Source organism: Manis pentadactyla, chromosome 4 (assembly GCF_030020395.1).
Source record: "Manis pentadactyla isolate mManPen7 chromosome 4, mManPen7.hap1, whole genome shotgun sequence".
Taxonomy (NCBI): Eukaryota; Metazoa; Chordata; class Mammalia; order Pholidota; family Manidae; genus Manis; species Manis pentadactyla.
The window spans coordinates 65,117,106-65,140,505 of NC_080022.1; the positions used below are offsets into that span (position 1 = coordinate 65,117,106).

General features: G+C 35.8%; 1 protein-coding gene across 2 annotated transcripts in view; it reads left to right on the top strand.

Annotated features, from left to right (window-relative positions):
- Positions 1-23,400, top strand: part of AK5 (adenylate kinase 5) — a 228,262-nt gene that overhangs the window by 32,592 nt on the left and 172,270 nt on the right. For both annotated transcript variants that reach the window (XM_036890337.2, XM_036890336.2), the window contains exon 6: positions 13,512-13,703. In XM_036890337.2, the coding sequence (XP_036746232.1) occupies positions 13,512-13,703 (192 nt within the window). The remainder of the gene's footprint in view (positions 1-13,511; positions 13,704-23,400) is intronic.

A 23,400-nucleotide genomic window follows, 5' to 3' on the forward strand; every position in this document is an offset into this window, starting at 1 on the left:
TATATTTTCTTTGAATGAGTGCAGTATGTCTCAAAGCATAAAATCCAGTTGTCTAAAATATGGAGGTGAGAATAACTGCACTGTTCTTGATTTTAAAATGGTATATTTTATCCTATTTGATGCAACTAAAAATATATCATATATTTAGCTCTAAATATAAATGAAATATCTGAAACTCTAAATATTGAAAACTGATGGCTATTCAGTAGATCAAATAAGGATTTGAACCACATGATCCTTGAGAATCCTTCCCCGTCTTCTTTGCTTTCATGAATTCAAAGTGTAGTAGTCAATATAAGTCAGCTTTGTGCCTGCATACAGTGACAGAATCTCATGGATAATTGTTCCCATTGTCAGTGTTATGGACCTAAATGTTAAATGTTTGTAAAGAGGCAAGGTATAGAGGGGGAAGGTTTAGAAGCTGGCTAAATGGTGAGTGTTAGCTGAGATCTTCCACATCAAGATCTGTCCCTATGATGATTTTCTTGACTGTCTGGAAACATCACCCAACATCATCACCCAGTCATTTGAATGCTTCTTAATAGATACTGTTTCCTGTGGTCTAATCAGTAATGCATCACGTGTACCAATAATGAGGAGTCCGTAAACTGACCACTATGAATCGGGTAGGCATGGCTCATTGCCCAAGTGTAGAAACAGCTGATGTATTTTTGGACTCTACCTATTTGCCTTCATTCCTCTCTCCCCTTTAATCTTACAAAGTATTTCTTTTTAAATTTCAGGGCTGTTTGCCTAATGTTGGCACTAATAGCTCCCTCTAGTTCCTAAGTGATCATTGAAATCAACCAAAATCCTTAAAGACAATATTAAGAATAATTATCATGTCTTACATCATATTTATTTGACCTCTATGTATAAAGGGCACATCCTGTAGACAGTTCAGGCTCATTACCTCTTTCAGACGATCCTCTTACCCCCCAGTCTCTCCTCATCCAGTCTGCCCCTGCCACTACCACTGGCATTCATTCCAAGGCATAAAATAAAATAAAATAGTCACATGTTTATAAGATAAAACCCCAACTACTTAGTGTAGAAAACAATGCCAGCCCATCTAGTCTCAGCCTACCTTTCCAGAACTTCAACTTTGGTTCATGCAGGATCTTAGTAAATATTATGTGAATGAATTAAACAAATGAATGAAGTAGAAACCAGCAAAATCAAATTAGTGATGGGAAAGAGACATCTTGGAAAAAGTAACATTGTAGGTTTACATTCACTTCCATATTGTCAACCTAGTATATATTAAGTAAAAACTAAATATTTTCTTCTCATTAAATTCGCACATTTTAGCAACTTAATGTACCCCAACTGTTTTTATTGAAATGAAGATTTGCACCATAAAGTCAAATCACAGAAATGTACTTTTCGTAAACCAATGATACCTTTTGAAACCATTAGTGATGTATTCTGTTCAGCAGATACAATTAACTTGGCTTATGACAGATTGTGAAAGAACAAAGTAGCCTGGATAACTGTTTAACTAAAGTTGTAGAAACAAATGCATTTTGGATTTAAGAGATTAGAACGAGGTCATGGGAATGGATCAAATATGGCTTTTCAACAAGAAAAGCACAAACTATAAAAGTAAGGTTTTACATACTAGTTATCTCCCTAAGTTAGTTTCTTTGTTTTTGTACTTAATCATATTACCCCTATCAGATCTTTATTCTTAATTGTTATTTTACTTTTAAAACTTCAACAACTTCTGTTTCGAGCACTCATTTCTATATAAGGTCTTTATATAATAAAAAACAGAGGTTCAAACAGTTTCCTGGGTCATCTCCAGAGATTCTGATTCAGCAGAAGTGAATGGAGCTCATTTGTGTTTCTCTTAGGCTTCCAGGGATGCCCAGCAAGGGCAACTAACATAGAGCTCTTCTTTCAGTAACACAGTTATCCAACCTCTTTCACACTGTTTTCAGTTTACCTTAGGGAAGCAGATTTAATTTAATTCATACAATTTCATGTAACAATATTGGGAAGGGAGATAGTATTTGTCTTGGAAAAAAAAAGAAGACTTAGGGAAGATATGTTAACTAACTTCAGGTACTATAAGAATTGCTTTATGAAAGTGGCCCTGCTCCTTTTTCCACTATTTTTTAAAACCTGTGCTATTCACATTGTATTATAACTATCTCTCCACTCAACTACTAGACTATGAGCTCCTTCAGGTGGGGGAAAATGTCTTATTCTTCTTTCTAATCAGGCCCTGATATCCAGCATCAATCATTGGAAACTTGAGAGTTTAAAATGTTATTTGCAGAACAACAAATCCTATTCTCAGTCTGCAGTCCTCCAGCAGACCCCCTCCAGGGTCCTTAAATCAAATACATACAGGGACAGCAACTGATGGCAGAAAATTATTCTTTTATTATGAAATGTTGTCTTTAAACCCAGTGGAACCCAAGAGTACTATCAGAACAACATGGAGAATTCCTTTTATCTGTGCGGCCTAGAGCCTTGGACCAAAACAGGTCAGAAGACATCCTCCAACCCTAATCCATCCCCCAAGTCTCAGACTGTCCCACTGCTGTCACAAAAATGTCAATCCAGAGAATGCCAATGGAGGAAAAGATAATGGGAAAGAACCAAAAAACCATAAATTGTGCCTGTGTTTATAGCTGCCCTACAGGCCTTCTGACACTTAAGCCCTGCAGATCCCCCTAACTGTACAGAAGAAGAAAGTTCAAAAGAAAGATGAGCAGTAGAAAAAAGATAGATGACTATTACTTCTCCAACCTCTTGGAAATAAAAGAGAGGATCCTCAGTGAGAGAAACTATACTCCTACCTAGTACTATAGCTCAGTGAAAAGTCTTGTTCTGACCAACTTTAGCCACATCTTTTGTCCTCAGAAGTGAAAAGAGAGATACAGGGAAGAATGGAAGTCATGAACTTACTTTCCTGAGAGATTAACATTCTCCTACTTTTTGTCCTTTTCTGTAAACCCAAAAGTCTTTAATAGCTCAGGTCATAGAGTTTATAACCAAGTCATGTGATTGTAGAGCCCATGCATGTTCAATGGGGAAAGAAAGTAGACAAAACGGATGACACAACTCATAGTTGCCAGGGTCCCAGTTCATCTGTTTCAGTGTCTAGAATCCTCTAGTTGTAAACGTCAAACTTAATTTGGCAAAATCCCCCATGGAGACGTTCATTCTTTCCCCTATCCTGGGAAGCAACTGCCTGCCTGTTTAGATTACCTCCTGTCTAGGAGAATGATGTCTAAAAGAGTCTCATCTTGTGAGCTGCATAGTTCACATTAAATGTGAGTGTTGCATTCCTCTCAGGCCTGTGCCTGCCTTCTCTACAAATGTCTGTTCCCTGAAAAAGACTGCTCTTTCCTCACCTTCTTTCTCTAGTCAGTCCCTCCTCATCTTCAGATCTTAGCTTCAATTGTCATTTCCTCTTAGGAGCCCTCCATGAACACCATGATAAGGTTGGATCTCCCTATTATATGTTCTCATAGTAACAACTACTCCACTTCTGTCTTGTGGTACCTAACCATAGTCACAGTTTTCTATTTATTCGTGAGTTTCTTTGATTAAAATTTGTCTCTGCCGGTTGGCCATAAACTCCTTCAGGCAAGGACATACCTGGCTTGTGCACATTGTTAGTCCTTCTTGCAGAGAATAGAATCAATCTATCTCATAATAGGTTCACAGCTTAGGAGTGTGCTGTTCTATGAGTTTTCACAAACTTGCTCCAGTTGCTATATGTGTCTTTTTAACACTTGATATTGTTTGTCTTTTTAATTTTAACCATTTTGGCGGGTGTGTAGTTCCAATTTGCATTTCCTTGGATTATGAATGACATGGCACCTTTTTAATTCGTTTGTCATTTGGATACCCTCTTTTGTAAAAATGCCAGTTTAAGTCTCTTGCCCATTTTTCTGTCATGTTTTCTGGGTTGTTTTAATTGATTTATAAGAACTCATATTTTCAAAACAAGCTCTTTGTTGGCTTATGTGTTGTAAATATCTTCTTCCACTGTGTATGTGACATTTTCATTCTCTTAATAGTGTACTTTTCACAAATAAAAGTGGGTTTTTATTTTATAGCCATTCAGCTTATCAAACTTATTTTTTACAGTCATAGTTTTTTAGGTCCTATTTAAGAAATCCTTGTCCACCCTAAGATCTAGAAGCTATTTTCTTACATGTTATTTTCTAAAATACTAATAATTTTACTTCTCCCATTTAGATCTGAGCATCCATTTGGAATGAATTTTGCATATCATACAATATAGGGAGCCAGGAGTCACTGTTTTCCATATGAACATCCAGTTGTCGAAGTACCATTTATTGAAAGCACAGTGCTCTCCCCACTGCATTGCAGAGCCACGTTGTCATAAATCATTTGTGGATACATTTGAACAATGGATCATTTCTGAGTTCTCTCTCTGTTCCAGTGGTTTACTGGTCTTCCTGAAAACCAGTACCACACTGTCTTAATTACTGTAGATTCAAAATTAGTCAAACCATCTGAAAATGAGTTCCATCACTTTATTCTTTTTCTTCAAGGTTGTCTTGAAGAATACCTTGGCTATTCTTAGTCCCATGAACTTCCAAATAAATTTCAGAGTTGATTTCCCAGTTCCCATGTACACACAAACACACACACAAATCTTCTTGAATTTAAAGATTAAATTGAATCTATAGATCATTTTGGGAAGAATGAACGTATTTTATGAAGTGCTCTACTCATGAATATGGCATATGTCTCATCTTATTTAAATCTCTAGTTTCTTCCAAGGTCGGTGTAGTATTCTTGTACCATTTTTCAAAAGGTGTTTTCCCCTAGGTAATTAAATTATTATTATTTTTTGGTTATTTGACTAGCATTCTTACTTCATTTTTAAATTGTTTTTCTTAGTATATAAGAATAAAACTGATTTCTATATGCAGAGACCATGCAAAATTTGTATATTTATTCTCATGGCTTTTAAATCCTTTTGGGTTTTTTACATACACAGTCATACTGTCTTAAATGACTATTATATTTCTTTATTTCCAATCCTGTGTTTTCTTTCTTTTTCATATCTTGCTATATTGTCTAAAATCTCCATTACATTGTTGGCTAGAAATGATGATAATGGGCATCTTTGTTTCATCTCAAAGGAAAGATGTATTTATCATAAATGAATATTAAATTTTACCAAATTTTTTCTATAGTTATTTATTAAGATGATCATATCATTTTTCTTTTATTCTTTTGGTTTGGTAAATTACAGTGCTTGAATTTTGAAAAGTAAACCAATTTTTCATTCATTGAATAATTTCAAATTGGTCATGACATATATATATAAGCCTTTTCGTATATTGATGAATTCATTTGCTAATATTTTACTTAGAACTTTTGCATGTGTATTCATGAATGAGATTGGCCTATAATTTTTCTTTCTTCTGATGTCCTTGTCAGGCTTTGGATTCAAGATTATGATGCCCTAATGAAATGAACTGGAAAGTATTGCCTCCTTTTATATTTAGTAGAAGGATTTCTGATAGATTGGTGTCTGGTGCAATTCAATGGTGAAGCCATGTGGGTTTTCTTTGTGTGAAAGTTTTAATTATGGATTTAATATCTTTCATAAATATAGAACATTCTGATTTTCTGTTTATTCTTTTGTCTGGGGGAGTTCTGTGTTTCTAGAACTATGTCTATTTCATATACATTTGTCAATTTGTTTTCATGAAGTTGTTCTTAACATCCTCTTTTATCATCTTAATCTCTGTAGGATATTTAAAGATGCGTTCCTTTCTATCTTCAACATTTATTTGTGCCTTTTCTCTTTTTCTTTATTAGTTTCACCAGGGATTATAAATTTTATTTGGTATTTTCAAGGACTCAAGCCCCAGATCTAATATGTTTATTTCATATTTTATTAGTTTCTGTTCTTATCTTTGTCTTTTTCTTCTTTTTACTTTTTATTACACCTAGTAAGTTCTATTGTTTTCTTTTTTTTTTTAACCATTTGGAGATGGGTGCTTTGATCATTAAGTGTAACATTTCTTTTTACCCATAATATTCATTTATGACAACAAACATTCCTATAACTATGGGTGTATCTACATCCCACAAATTTTGGAATGTCATAATTTCATTATCATTTAATTAGTAGTAGTTTCTGTTTCTATTGTGATTTCTTTGACCCTGGAATTACGTTGAAGTGTATTGCTTAATTTCCAAACATGGGAATTTTCTATTTATATTTGTATTATTTATGCAGAAATCATTTCCACTGTGGTCATAGAAGATAATCTGTATGATTTCATTCATTTGAAATTTGTTTAGATTTTCTTTATGGCTCAGAATATGGTCAACTTTTATAAATTTTCTTTGTGTATTTTTAAAGACTTTGTATTCAATTTGATGTTGTCTTGCTATAAAAAAATATATATATATATACACACACACATACATGTATATAAATTTAATTGTATAAACTCTTCTATATCCTCACTGATTTTTTTGCTACTTGTTCTCAGTTACTTGGAAAGGCATGCTAAAACCTCCCACTATGAGTGTGGATTTGAGACTTTATTGTTTCAGTTATGTCAAAGTTCAACTTTGTATACTGTGATCCTATATTATTGGGTCATGAAAATTAAGAGTTGTTATTTCTTCCTAGATAATTAAACCTTTTATTTTATTGAAATGACACTCTTTAGTTCCACTGATACTTCTCTCCCTTAAAACTACTACTTTGTCTGATATTTATAGTTTCTTTTCATCTTTATGGAGGTATAATTCACAAAAATTGCATATACTTAAGGAATACAACTTGATGTTTTGATATGTGTATACATTTTGAAATAATCACCACAATCAAGTTACCATTCATTACCTCATATAGTTACCATTTTCTTTTTTTTTCTTTCTGTGATAAAAACACTTAAAATCTATCCTCTTAGCAAAGTTCAACTATGCAATATAGTACTGTTAACTACAGTCACATTGCTATCCATTAGGTCTCCAGAACTTATTCATCTTCCATACCTGATTCTTTGTACCTTTTGACCAACGTCTTACTATTTCACCCTCCACCCAGGCCCTCACAACCACCATTCTACTCTGCTCCTGTAAATTCGACTATTTTAGATTCCACACATAAGTCATAAGTGAGATCATGCAATATTTATCTTTCTGTGTCTGGATTATTATATTTAACATAATGTCTTTCAGATTCATCCATGTTGTCACTCATGTCAGGATTTCCTGCTTCTTTAAGGCTGAACAATATTCGTGTGTGTGTTGGGGGGTGTCACTCTGTCTTTATCCATTCATCTGTCATCAGACATCATTTAGGTTGTTTCCATGTCTTGGTGATTGTGAGTGATGCTGCAGTGATCACTGGAGTGCAGGTGTCTCTTTGAGAGAGTGATTTTATTTTCTTTGGATATATACCCAGAAGTGTAATTGCTATATCATATAGTATTTCTATCTTTAATTGTTTTTGAGAAATCTCCAAACTGTTTTCCATAGTGGCTGTACCAATTTACATTCCCACCAGTGTTGCACAAGGATTCCCTTTTCTCCACATCCTCACCAAAACCTATTATCTTTTGCCTTATTTATAATAGCCATTTTGTTGGTGTGAGGTGATACCTCACTGTGGCTTTGGTTTGCATTTCCCTGGGAAGTAGTGATGCTGAGCACCTTTTCATGTATCTGTTTGCCATTTGTCTGCTTCTTTTGAGAAATATCTGTTCAAGTCCTTTGCCCATTTTTTTTTAATAGAAAATGGATTGTTAAGCGTTTTATTTTTTTTAATTTTCTAATTTTTAATTGACATAACATTATTTTCAGGTGTACAGTGTATCGATTCCATATTTGTATGTATTGCGAAATGATCACCACAGTAAGTCCAATTTACATCCATCACCATATGCAGTTACAATTTTTTTCTCATGATGAGAACCTCAAAATCTCTCCTAGCTACTTTCATTTTTTTCTTTGTCCATTTTTTAATCAGATTTTTGATATTTGTATATAGTTTCACCACCTTTCTATTGGTTAATGTTCCCATGGTTCCCATGGCATATTTTTTCCATCCTTTTTACTTTTAGCATTTCTGTATCTTTACACTTAAAGTGCACTGCCATTTCAAGCACCTCTGCTGCCCTATCTTATATTCTCTCAGCTCACCTTTTACTCATGCACTGCTGCTGAGACCTGCTTTGTGCTAGTATAATGTACAGCAAGTCAGTGTGTATGTTTGGCTTCCTGCCCTGGGGCTCACACATACACTGCGTGAAAGTATGAAGGAGGTAACACATTGAGGGGAAGACCAATAGGGGACAGCACTTGATAGGTGAAGGCTCCCTGCACGTGCCCACTCAGAAGGCCTACCTGTGTGGAGTCCCATTCTCCCATCAGAGTAACTAACTCAACCCTGCACCTCTGCATCCTCCCCTGTCGCCCATTCCTGCTTTCTTGTCTATAGCTGCTTTCATGCTGTAAGACCATATGGCCCGCCAAGCCTAAAATACTTGCTATCTGGCCCATTACAGAAAAAGTTTTCAGACTCCTATTAGGAGGATTACAAGATGCATCATTAACTGAATGTCTCACAGAAATCAGTACAATTTCTAATGATAAATTTTCTCAGTTTTTGTTTGTTTGAAAATATCTGTATCTACCCTTAATGTTTGAAAGATATTTTACTGGATATAGAAACCTAGGTTGGCAGTTATTTTTTATTGGTACTTTACAGATATCATTTCATTGTCTTCTGACTTTCATTGTCTCTTGAAAATTTAACTTATTGCTGGTTCTCTGAAGGTAATCTTTATTTTGTTTTTTCTGGTTACTTTAAAGGATTTTTAATGTCTAGACTTTTCAGCAGTTGTGCTATGATTTGTTTAGATCTGAGTTTTGTGTCTCTTCTCCTTGGCTCTTATATTGGCTCTGGAATCTGGGACTTGATATTGTTTGTGAGTTTAGAGAATTCTTAGATATTATGTTTTCAAATACTGCTTCATTTTCTTTGTTCTAGAACTTTTCGACCATTGCTTCATATGTCTCTTTTGCTGTTTCTGTACTTTCCCTACCCCTGTGTCCCCCTTGCTTCATTCTGGATATTTTCTCTGACCTTGTAGTTCACTAATTCTCTTTTCAGCTATGCCTAATTGGCTGTTAAATACATTTAATCACCTCTGTATAATGAGGGTTTGGGATGATTCTAAGTGAGATTTAGTCCTGTGAGGGCTGGTTCACACCAATTCAGATGGTTTAGCCCTTTAGGATTCCAACCGCAAGTCTAGGGTGGGGACAACAGCAGTGGTTTTTAGAGCCCCTCTTCTTTGTTGGTCCCCATATTCCAGCTTTTATCACCCCGCTGCATTGTCCATTAGATGCCTGCCCAGAAACTATCTCCATGTTAAGTGATAGTGAAGTCCAGTTAGCTACCCTTTCTTCCTTTTATGATCTAGTCTCTGTGATAATGGTGTATGTTCAATACATGTTTTATGGGTGAGAAAAATAATTTGCTACATTTTTCCTGTAGGCAGAACGGGGAAGCAGATTTTAGCCCAGTATTAGAAAGAACTTGCCAGTTATTAGAGTAATTCAGTAATGAAAGGGGCTGCCTCAAAAGTAGTAAGTACCCATCACAAGAAATGCACACAAAAACATTCAAGTTTAAATGTCCAAGTTTAAAAATCACTTGTCAAGAGATTGCGGCAATGATTACAGGTTTGGCATTAATTTGGGTTAGATAACCTCCATGTTTTTTCCATCTCTTAGATTCTGTGATTCCAGTTTCTGTTGCATCTGTGGTCTTCTATTTTTCTTTCTTTCTTTCTTACTTTCCCTTTCTTCCCTTCCCTCCCCTTCCCTTTCCTTTCCTTCTCTTTGCAGTACTTTGATTCCTAGTTTCTGGCAGCATGGGGTGAATTATGGAGTCTAGGCTTTTTAACATGTCTTCATAAAGAATAGGGCAGTCAAAAGTACTAACAGTTAAGAACAGCAGTATTACAATAAGCTCACATTGCAGTCTGACAGTGAATTTGTCTTTGCTTATCAAAGGCAGTCACAGGTTCTTTTTAACAGAGTAATTATTCAGGTGAGGGACTTTAAGAAAATGGATAGGAGATTGACTTGTTTATGTACAGAAAAAGTAAAAGATTGATTTAGTCAATTCACTGTAGTTAATTCAATGGGAGAAACAATATCAGCAATTGGGAAGTTTACTTCCATGTAGACAAAAGCAGTATCTCATGTTGTTCTCATGTATGCATTCATTCATTCAATCAGCAAATATATTTTGAGAACACAGGCTAAGAAAACTGTGTCAAGAGTCCACTTTGGTGGTATTTCTCAATATTTCACAAATGAATTTCAGGAAAGCTATCTAGGAGCATCCTATCTTTTGAAACAGAATGGTGTTTGTTTTTACTTTGCATTTTAAGGAAAAACATTAACAAATATAATTTAAATACTTTTTTCTTTAAAATTGAATACCGTCAGAGAACATGAGGCCCTAATGAATGGATGTATGAGGGTTGCTAAGAATCTAATGAGTATGCTTCCAGCTACAGTCACTCTGAGCAGTCATCTGATTATCACTAGTTGCCAGAATAGTCTCACCTGTTCTGCATTTTCATTTTCTTTTCCTAGTTACATGTTGTTTAATTTATACTGAGGAAAGACAGAAAGTTAATCTCAATTATAAAATTAAATAACTTCACAGATTCACTTCAAAGTCATCTTTATCTGACCTAAAGTTACATTATTGATTTAAAAAATTTTAGATATTCAAGTTTTCTGTAAACTTAAAACTCCTTTTTCTTGAAAGTTTATTTATTTAAAAATAAAGTTTTGTTCAATTTTATTCAAAGCAATTTAATTCAAAGTGCAAAAAAGTCTTATAAAAATTTAAAGCTGTCTCTAGTATTTCAAAAGGTAATAGTAAAAAACAAAATATAGTGATGATTACATATAAGTCTATCCATGACCTCATTGTGTTATACAAGGAGAAGAATTTACATTGTAACACACACACACACCAACACACAAAATGTACTCAAATAAACTGTTTAATTTGGCCAAATGCAAATTGCAAGAACTTCAAAATGCACGTTTTTATCTGCATTCAATACTGAGCTAGTAATTCAAGTTTTTCTTATTTTAATATACATTATGACCAAACCAAGCACAATATAATGTTATTTTAATTTATTTGCCAACAATTCTTCCTTATATAATTTATTTAAGATAAGTTTAAGAGAATGTCCTTTGTTATATCAGGTAAGGCTAAATATTACCAAAAATTTTATTAAATATGAAATTTACAACAAAATATTTGATAAAATAAAGATTTTAACTTCAAAAATCTCTTTATTATATATCACACAGAAATTATGAAGTGATTCTCTAAATTGTTAGGGCTTCCCAAAAACCATCTATTATTTTCTTAAAAATTAGGAAATAGTGATCTGATTCTAGAATTCATATTTTTAATCACTTATGTGCCTATGCTTAACATAGTGGCCTTGGGAATTGGAGGAAGGGGAGTCTGAACAGTATTTCAAAGACGAACTCCACAGTCAACAGTGATAGAGATAACTGATGTTTTGATGAGTAAGGGTTAGAAATGAAACTATGGCTTCTAGCTGAGAGATTTAGGAAAGTAGTGTTGTTACCATATGTATAAATAAATCAGCAACACAGAAATTTCATTTCGTAAAAAGGTGCTGAGATTTGTTTTGCTCTTGCTGAGTCTTGTTGACTTGTCAAAGCATTAAGACTTAGAGGTAGAGCCATGATACAGACATTTGAAAATACAGGACTTAGGTTCAGCTGAAAGTCAGGGTTAAAAATAGAGATTTGGAATCCACCCACCAAAGGTAGGGGTTGAAACCAGAACAGTAAAAGGGAACTGAGAGAAGGTGAAGAGAATGAAAACCAGGGGGAATGATCTTTAAAAAAGCACAACTAAGCCTTGGAGAACGCCCCCACCTGTGGGCTTCGGGAAGAAAAAAGTGTGAGTGAGGAAAAACAGTGAAATAAACAAACCAATAAGTAAATAAATATCAAAAAGTTAAAGGAGAACCAAAACAACAAAGAACCATGAAATCCAAGTGATAATAAACATGGCTAAAATGTATTGCACACTCAACCATGGATCAAGTTTGTGCTGTGTATTTTACATACATTATCTTATTTTTAATATTCATAGTAACTCAAAGAGGCAGTTCATAAATCTCTGTTGACAGATGAGGACACAGAGGATTTGCACAGTTAAACCAATGCCCATGATTCAGCTGGCGAATTTGGGGCCAAAAGCTGGGGTCTGTGTTCCCAGCATTCAGAGTCCATTTTCTAAGCAGTGGTTTCCAGAGTACCCAGGCAAACTGTGGTGTAGGAAGAAAATGTTAAAATTATGATTATTATACCTCATCCTCTTTCAATTGTATTTTGTGCGTATTTTATAACATGCATTGTATATTAGTACAGTAAAACATGCATATCATACATGCATAATTTATAAATTAATAAGTATGTATTTATTGAGGTATATGCTCAAATGATTCACTGTAAGGATAGAATAAAACAGTTTGGAGAATATTTCTTTAAACCATTATGTAAAATTGCTTTTTTGCCTTCTCCCATCTTCATTAAGAAACCACATTTTCACATAATGTTCCTCATGTAAGTAATTACAGATTAATGATACCAAAATAAAAAAATTTTTTTTAAACACATTTTCTTTTATATGGCCATGTACTCTTTTAAATGCAATACTAGTCCTAATGAAGTAAAGTAAGAACTATTTATTTCACAGGTTCTTTTCATGTCATTCCTTGGTATTTTCAGAAATTCATGAAGGTCTTTGGGCCATTTGGTTCTTTGTAGTAGTGGAAACAACACAGGTGTGAGACCAGACAGACCTGAGTTCAATTATCAACTTTGACCTTTCTGACCTTGTAAACCTCAGACAAGTACTTAATTTCTCATAGACCCAATTTGTTCATCTGTAAATTGACATAATATTTACCTTGCAGATCATTGTAAAGTTTATCAGTACTATAAGAAAATAACTTAGTTATCACTGGGCCTGGCATACAGTAGATACTTCTAAAAGGGCAGCAAATAGTAATAATAATGATAATACAAGTTTACCATACAGAATATTTGTGACCAAACAGCCATGCCCTCTAAAATGAAGTCACTTATACTTTGGCAAAGTTTGGCACATACTGTTCTTAATTCAACCTGGGAGCATGTGAGTATAGACAAAAAGTATTTTCCTGAAATATGGTGGTCCACTGCATATGGCTGTTCAGGTTGGGGTGTGCCATTTACATGGACTATAATATGAGCTCCTCTTGGCCTCTTTTAGAGTGGTAGCCCTGGAAATATGCTGGCAAAAGCATAGGGGGCAAAAAATACAGCAGCCTTCACAGAACCAAAAGAGGTGAATGTCACTCCCCACACTCTCATTGTTTGGTGTGTTGAATACCTGTCTACTTGTTTGATGTCCTCCACAGATCTGCACTCCCGACTTGGTGGTATTCCTGGCTTGTGCCAATCAGAGACTCAAAGAAAGATTACTGAAGCGTGCAGAGCAACAGGGACGGCCTGATGACAATCTGAAAGCTACCCAAAGGAGACTAATGAACTTCAAGCAGAATGCTGCTCCACTGGTTAAATACTTCCAGGAAAAGGGGCTCATCATGACAGTAAGTGAGCTATACTTTTACATGTCCAATATAAGAATGATTTTTCAGATTTCTAGTTAGCCCATCTTCTCACTTAGAAATCCTCTTTCCTTTTAAACAATGGCTTTTCTTGGGTGCAGATCCAATGAAAAAGATCAGTGATTTTGACCTGACTTGCCTTTATTAAGCGATAATGATCAAAACACTTTTGCTTTAGTTTAATGACTCTACAAAAAAATAATAAATTTTAACTTTGGGTAAAAATTCTATAGCCCCCAAATAAAAAAGTATTTTAAGACAATTATTTGGATAATTTTAAGCAATACTTGCCCAGTTTCTCAACTCTTCTGTCTTTGGAAACCTAATCAAATTGATAGACTTAAAAATACACAGTTGACATATTATATTAGACTTAATTTGTAAATTAGGCTTTATCATAATGTACCGCATGAAAAAATGAGATTCTGATGGCTCAAAAAAGTTTCTGAAGGGTTTAACTTGTCATAAAGAGATACTGTCTCAGAATGGAAGACTTTGATCTTTCCACCCCATTGATACAATGCAAATACTAATGTCTTCATAAATATTTAGTTTGTTTAGTGGTTAATGATTCTCAGTGTGCCAATGAAGGATTAGGCTGAATCATTGGTTAATAGATTGAACTAGAATTCAGGAAATTAGAGGTGAAGATTCAGCTAAATTCGTGATCCCCACAACATCAGAGGGTCAAGTATTAAAACACAGAGGAGGCAAAGAAGCTCACTGGCCATCTGAAGAAAGCATTTTATGGAAAAAGACTCTAAAACCAGAGCAGATCCATGACAGCTGGTTGGTGGCAGACTTTGGCAGAACCCTCCCTACCAGACCAGAGATTCTTGTCTAGTGGAGTTTCAAGCCCCCATAGACAAGCTAATGAAAGTAACACATGCCCATCCCAATAAAATGAACGTAAGACGTTTTGCACAAATTTTATGTAAGTCTGCTGGCATCCATCCACAGAACTCCTGTGACCTAATGATTACTAGGCTAAAGCATCTCTTGACTAAGATGCCCTGACCTCTGAAAACTGCCATCATGACATTTGAATAATAATCTTTTTTGCAGACTTTTCAGTACTATAAAGAAATGTTAATTAGGATTTGCCATTTCAGTCTAAGTTATCATGTCAGAGAATTGTAAATCTGATCTGAAAATTGTTCACAGTGCCGGAGTTCACTTTATGGTCTAGCAGAGACATTGAGTAACAGGAGAGATTCAAGAAAATTAGAGTGGATGTTTCTGTGGCTGTTTTTTGTTGGCGTTCTTGCTTGTTTCTCTTGCAAATTACTAATGCTGAGTTTGGCATGGTGTCATGAAAAAGAAATTTACCCTACAGACCGAACCCCAATGGCAAGGTTCAGAGCCAGAGTTTTGTTTTGTTTGTTATATCCGAGCCAGAGCTGTAATTGATGTTTGCAAGGCTTAAAGGTGTTACTGGAGTGTCTCTGATTACTCCCCGCTTGTCACGTTCATCATCACAAGCAGAGCAGATTTCCCAAATGAATGCAGAGTGGGGATTGTTAATTTACTAATATTTTGCATAGAGGTGAAATGCCCTTGGCTCTAATTGAGGGAATCAATAACAATGTGTATGATAGAATGTAACCTCACTGCTAAAATAAAATGAGCTTTAAGATGAATGCTTCTAATTACTGGGAGAAGACTTGCTTTGGAAAGCCACCTTTTGAAAAGTGGGGATCACAGACACAGGCTAAGCTCTGGGGAATATAACTTGAAGACTTAGTCTGACAGAGAAGCAAGTACCACATCCAAACCACATGTCCTCCTTCAGAACCTGCATCATAATTCACTTTTGGAATTAAAATAGAGCTGGTAGCATTTCTGCTTTTGAAGATGAGTTAAATAATAAAAACAGTTACCCTTATTAATCATGAGCATATTAACATTTTAATAAAAATCTGGGGGTTCATGAACATATCTCCCCGGGCAAGGGAAACAAAAGTAAAAATGAACAAGTGTGACTATATCAAACTAAAAAGCTTCTGTACAGCAAAGGATACCATCAGTAGAACGAAAAGGCATCCTACACTATGGGAGAATATATTCATAAATGACAGATCCGATAAAGGGTTGATATCCAAAATATATAAAGAACTCACACACCTCAACAAACAAAAAGCAAATAATCCAATTAAAAAATGGGCACAGGATCTGTACAGACACTTCTCCAAAGAAGAAATTCAGATGGCCAACAGACACATGAAAAGATGCTCCACATCGCTAATCATCAGGGAAATGCAAATTAAAACCACAATGAGGTATCACCTCACACCAGTTAGAGTGGCCAACATCCAAAAGACAAACAACAACAAATGTTGGCGAGGATGTGGAAAAAGGGGAACCCTCCTACACTGTCGGTGGGAATGTAAACTAGTTCAACCATTGTGAAAAGCAGTATGGAGGTTCCTCAAAAAACTCAAAATTGAAATACCATTTGACCCAGGAATTCCACTCCTAGGAATTTACCCTAAGAATGCAGCAGCCCAGTTTGAAAAAGACATATGCACCCCTATGTTTATCGCAGCACTATTTACAATAGCCAAGATATGGAAGCAACCTAAGTGTCCATCAGTAGATGAATGGATAAAGAAGATGTGGTACATATACACAGTGGAATATTATTCAGCCATAAGAAGAAAACAAATCCTACCATTTGCAACAACATGGATGGAGCTAGAGGGTATTATTCTCAGTGAAATAAGCCCGGTGTAGAAAGACAAGTATCAAATGATTTCACTCATCTGTGGAGTGTAACAACAAAGAAAAACTGAAGGAACAAAACAGCAGCAGATTCACAGAACCCAAGAATGGACTAACAGTTACCAAAGGGAAAGGAACTGGGGAGGATGGGTGGGAAGGGAGGGATAAGGGGGAAAACAGGGCTTTACAATTAGCACACATAATGTAGGGGGTTGAGGACATGGGGAAGGCAGTATATACAGAGAAGACAAGTAATGAGTCTATAGCATCTTACTATGCTGATGGACAGTGACTGTAATGTGGTATGTGGGGGGGACTTGATAATAGGGGGAGTCTAGTAACCATAATGTTGTTCAAGTAATTGTACATTAACGATATCAAAAAGAAAAGAAAAAAACATCTGGGGGCTAATAGTGCAAACCCAAATATTTCCTTGTCTCTGTCAGTTTTTTCTTTTGCTTCTACTTGTCCCTCCTAATTGATTGATTTATTCATCTAATAAATATTTATTGAGAACCAATATATGCCAGACACTCTCCTAGGGCTAGAGGTGCAAAATAAGGTGAACATCTTTATTTTATTCCTTTACATATTCCAAACTCCCAGAACAGTTCCTATCTGGTACATAGTATGCTCCCAGTAAATGAACAGAGCTTACAGTCTATGGGGAAGGAGATATTAAACAATGAATTATTAAGTGTGATGACTATTGTAAAGGAGGACATACAGGGTGCCCTCACATATCATGCATTGTGTTAGGAACTGCAACTCCCTGTAGTTGGTAGGATGTACTCTCTGGGCTCCGTGAGTAGAATCAATCAGCTATCCTGGTGTGTGAGGTAAGGAACAGAGACCACGTCCCTCTGCAAGCCATCCCTCTGAGAAACTTCATCTTAGTGCTCCTCTTCCCTAGGGCTTTGGAGTCTGAAAAGTCTGACTTGCAATCTCAGCTCCAATGCCATTAAATAAATTCATTACAGTCTAGGACTTGGTCTCCATCTCTAAATTGGAGGTGATGTCACTTACTGCATAAGGTTGTTGCATGGGTGAAATGAGAGGACGTAGGTAATGTGGCAGACGATGGCAGTGCAGAGGCTGTGTTTAAGACGCACTGTGTGACCAACTGCTTGGCGCAGGTTCCAGCTGACCACCTATCACTGGCATGACCTCCTGCAGGATACTTGTCTTCTCTGTGACTCAGATGCCTGACCTGTAAAATGGACATAATCATCCATCCTATTCAGTGTAATTGTGAGGAATAAATGGTTATTAACTGCTTAGAATAGTGCCTGGAACACTGTAAAGGCAATTTAAGCAATTGATATTATCCTTTAACTTTTATAGATTTCTCCCTTTATCTCCCCTCCCTCTCTGATGCCCATCTTTTGGAACCTACGGTCACTACTAACAATTCTGGGATCTTTGGGGATACTTTATTGCCTTTTGACCCATAGATACAGTATTGAAGAAATCCAAAATGAAGAATTTAAGTTTTAAAAACTTCATGCCAAATTCATTTCTTTTCTTTTTTTCCTTTAAAAGACATTTTATTGACATACATTTATACATAAAAGTGAACAAATTATGTATATTCCTTGGTGAATTTTCAAAACCTGAAATCACCCATGTCACCACACATACCAACCACCCTTTGTTCATCTGGTCTCTAACCAAACGGTAGTGTTCTGGGTACTGGTTTTCTTGTTTTGTTTTGTTTTTAATTTTTTATAAGGTATTATTGATATACACTCTTATGAAGGTTTCACATGAAGAAAACAATGTGGTTACTACATTTAGCCATATTATCAAGTCCCCACCCATACCCCATTACACTCACTGTCCATCAGTGTAGTAAGATGCCACAGATTCACTGTTTGCCTTCTCTGTGCTACACTGTCTTTCCCGTGATCCCCCACACCATGTTTACTAAACATAATACCCCTCAATCCCCTTCTCCCTCCCTCCCCAACCACCTCCCCAAACCATCCCCTTTGGTACCACTAGTCCCTTCTTGGAGTCTCTGAGTCTGCTGCTCTTTTGTTCCTTTAGTTTTGCTTTGTTGTTATACTCCACAGATGAGTGAAATCATTTGATACTTGTCTTTCTCCGCCTGGCTTATTTCACTGAACATAATATCTTCCAGCTCCATCCATGTTGTTGCAAATGGTAGGATTTGTTTCTTTCTTATGGCTAAATAGTATTCCATGTATATACGTACCACATCTTCTTTATCCATTCATCTACTGACAGACACTTAGGTCGCTTCCATATCTTGGCTTTGTAAAAAGAGCTGCAATAAACATAGGGGTGCATATGTCTTTTTGAGACTGAGAAGTTGTATTCTTTGGGTAAATTCCAAGGAGTGGGATTCCTGGGTCAAATGGTATTTCTATTTTTAGTTTTTTGAGGAACCTCCATACTGCTTTCCACAATGGTTGAACTAGCTTACATTCCCACCAGCAGTGTAGGAGAGTTCCCCTTTCTCCACATCCTCACCAGCATTTGTTGTTCTTAGTCTTTTCGATGCTGGCCATCCTTACTGGTGTGAGGTGATATCTCATTGTGGTATTAATTTGCATTTCCCTGATGATTAGTGATATGGAGTATCTTTTCATGTGTCTGTTGGCCATCTGAATTTCTTCTTTGGAGGATTGTCTCTTTGTATCCTCTGTCCATTTTTTAATTGGGTTATTTGCTTTTTGGGTGTTGAGGCGTGTGAGTTCTTTATATATTTTGGATGTTAACTCCTTGTTGGATATGTCATTTACAAATACATTCTCCCATACTGTAGGATACCTTTTGTTCTGTTGACGATGTCCTTTGCCATACAGAAACTTTTTAGTTTGATGTAATCCCATGTTCATTTTTGCTTTTGTTTCCCTTGCTTGAGGAGATGCGTTCAGAAAGAAGTTGCTCATGCTTATATTCAGGAGATTTTTGCCTATGTTGTCTTCAAAGAGTTTTATGGTTTCATGACTTACGTTCAGGTCTTTGATCCATTTTGAGTTTACTTTTGTGTCTGGAATTAAACAATAATTGAGTTTCATTCTCTTGCATGTAGCTGTCCAGTTTAGCTAGCACCCGTTGTTGAAGAGGCTGTCATTTCCCCATTGTATGTCCATGGCTCCTTTGTCATATACTAATTGACCTTATATGCTTGGGTTTTTATCAGGGCTCTCTAGTCTCTTCCATTGGTCTATTGTTCTGTTCTTGTGCCAGTATGAATTTGACTTGATTACTGTGGCTTTGTAGTAGAACTTGAAGTTGGTGAGCATAATCCCCACAGCTTTATTCTTTCTGCTCAGGATTGCTTTGGGTATTCAAGGTCTTTTGTTGTTCCATATGAATTTTAGAACTATTTGCTCTAGTTTGTTGAAGAATGGTATTGGTATTTTGATAGGAATTGCACTCAATGTGTAGATTGCTTTAGGCAGGATTGCCATTTTGATAATATTAATTCTTCCTGTTCATGAGTACGGAAAGTGTTTCCATTTATTGGTGTCTTCTTTAATTTCTCTCATGAGTGTCTTGTAGTTTTCAGCATATAGGTCTTTCACTTCCTTCGTTAGGTTTATTCCTAGGTATTTTATTCTTTTTTATGCAACTGTGAATGGAATTGCTTTCCTGATTTCTCTTTCTGCTAGTTCATCATTAGTGTATAGGAATGCAACAAATTTCTGTGTATTAATTTTGTATCCGGCAACTTTGCTGAATTTGGGTATTAGATATAGTAGTTTTAGAGTGGATTCTTTAGGGTTTTTATGTACAATATCATGTCATCTGCAAACAGTGACAGTTTAACTTCTTCCTTGCCAATCTGGATGCCCTTTATTTCTTTGTGTTGTCTGATTGCCATGGCTAGGACTTCCAGTACTATGTTGAATAGAAGTGGGGAAAGTGGGCATTCTTGTCTTGTTCCCAATCTTAGGGGAAAAGCTTTTAGCTTCTCACTGTCAAGTCTAATGTTGGCTGTGTGTTTGTCATATATGGCCTTTATTATGTTGAGGTACTTGCCTTCTATGCCCATTTTGTTGAGAGTTTTTATCATGAATGGATATTGAATTTTGTCAAATGCTTTTTCAGCATCTATGGAGATGATCATGTGGTTTACATCCTTCTTTTTGTTTATGTGGTGGATGATGTTTATGGATTTTCTAATGTTGTACCATCCTTGCATCCCTGGAATAAATTCTACTTGATCATGATGGATAATCTTTTTGATGTATTTTTGAATTCAGTTTGGTAGTATTTTGTTGAGTACTTTTGCATCTATGTTCACCTCATCAGGGATATTGGTCTGTACTTTTCTTTTTTTGTGGTGTCTTTGCCTGGTTTTGGTATTAGAGTGATGCTGGACTCATAGAATGGGTTTGGAAATATTCCCTCTTTTTCTACTCTTTGGAAAACTTTAAGGAGAATGGGTATTAGGTCTTCACTAAATTTTTTAAAATTTAGCAGTGAAGACATCTGGTACAGGACTTTTGTTCTTAGGTAGTTTTTTGATTACCAATTCAATTTCCTTGCTGTTAATTGGTCTGTTCAGATTTTCTGTTTCTTCCTAGGTCAGCCTTGGCAGGCGTATTTTTCTAGAAAGTTGTCCATTTCTTCTAGGTTATCCCGTTTGTTGGCATATAATTTTTCATAGTATTCTCTATTAATTCTTTGTATTTCTGTGGTGTCTGCAGTGATTTTTCCTTTCTCATTTCTGATTCTCTTTATGTGTGTAGACTCTCTTTTTTTCTTGATAAGTCTGGCTAGGGGTTTATGTATTTTGTTTATTTTCTCAAAGAACCAGCTCCTGCTTTCATTGATTCTTTCTATTGTTTTATTCTTCTCAATTTTATTTATTTCTACTCCAATCTTTATTGTGCCCCTCATTCTACTGATTTTGGGCCTCATTTGTTCTTCTTTTTCTAGTTTTGTTAATTGTGAGTTTACACTGTTCATATGGGATTGTTCTTTCCTGAGGTAGGCCTGTATTGCAATATACTTCCCTCTTAGCACAGCCTTCGCTGCGTCACACAGATTTTGCGGTGTTGAATTATTGTTGTCATTTGTCTCTACATACTGCTTGATCTCTGTTTTTATACGGTCATTGATCTATTAATTATTTAGTAGCATGTTGTGAAGCCTCCATGTGTTTGTGGGATTTTTCATTTTCTTTGTGTAATTTATTTCTAGTTTCATACCTTTGTGGTCTGCGAAACTGGTTGGTACAATTCCAATATTTTTTAATTTACTGAGGCTCTTTTTGTGGCCTAGTATATGATCTATTCTTAAAAATGCTCCATGTGCACTTGCAAAGAATGTGTATTCTGCTGCTTTTGAGTGTAGAGTTCTGTAGATGTCTGTTAGGTCCATCTGTTCTAATGTGTTGTTCAGTGCCTCTGTGTCCTTACTTATTTTCTGTCTGGTTGATCTGTCCCTTCAGAGTGAGTAGAGTGTTGAAGTCTCCTAGAATGAATGCATTGCATTCTATTTCCCCTTTTAATTCTTTCAGTATTTGATTGACATATGTAGATGCTCCTGTGTTGAGTACCTAGATATTTTTAATGGTTATATCTTCTTGTTGGATTGACCCCTTTATCATTATGTAATGTCCTTCTTTGTCTCTTGTGACTTTCTTTGTTTTGAAGTCTATTTGGCCTCATACAAGTACTGCAACTCCTGCTTTTTTCTCCCTATTAGTTGCATGAAATATCTTTTTCCCTCCCTTCACTTTTAGTCTGTGTATGTCTTTGGGTTTAAAGTGGGTCTCTTGTAGGCAGCATATAGATGGACCTTGTTTTTTAACCATTCAGTGACTCTGTGTCTTTTGATTGGTGCATTTAGACCATTTACATTTAGGGTGATTATTGATAGGTATGTACTTATTGTCATTGCAGGCTTTAGATTCGTGGTTACCAAAGGTTCAAGATGAACTTCCTTACTATCTAAGAGTCTAACTTAACTCACTTAGTATGCTATTACAAACACAATCTAATGGTTCTTTTTTTCTCCTCCTTTTTCTTCCTCTCCATTCTTTATACACTAGGTATCATTCTGTACTCTTTGTCTATTCCTTGATTGACTTTGGGGATAGTTGATTTAATTTTGCATTTGCTTAGTAATTAAATGTTCTACTTTCTTTACTGTGGTTTTACTACCTCTGGTGACAGCTATTAAACCTTACGAACACTTCCATCTATAGCAGTCCCTCCAAAATAGACTGTAGAGATGGTTTGTGGGAGGTAAATTCTCTCAGCTTTCGCTTATCTGGAAATTGTTTAATCCCTCCATCAAATTTAAATAGTAATCTTGCTGGATAAAGTAATCTTTGTTTCAGGCCCTTCTACTTCATTGCATTAAATACATCATGCCACTCCCTTCTGGCCTGTAAGGTTTCTGCTGAGAAGTCTGAGGATAGCCTGATGGGCTTTCCTTTGTATGTGATCTTATTTCTCTCTCTGGCTGCTTTTAATAGTCTGTCCTTATCCTTGACCTTTCCCATTTTAATTACTATATGTCTTGGTGTTTTCTTCCTTGGGTTCCTTGTATTGGGGGATCTGTGCCCTTCCATGGCCTGAGATACTATCTCCTTCCCCAGATTGGTGAAGTTTTCAGCAATACCTCCCCAAAGACACTTTCTATCACTTTCTCTCTCTTCTCTTCTTCTGGCAACCATATAATGCAAATATTGTTCCATTTGGATTGGTCACACAGTTCTCTCAATATTCTTTCATTCTTAGATATCCTTTTTTCTCTCTGTGCCTCTGCCTCTTTGTATTCCTGTTCTCTAATTTCTAATTCATCTATCGTCTTCTACACCATATCTAATCTACATTTTTCCCCTTTCATTTTTTTTAATTTTGTTATTATTAATCTACAATTACATGAATAACATTATGTTTACTAGGCTCTCTGCTACCCCACATCCTCCCCGACAAACCCCATTACAGTCACTGTCCATCAGCATAGT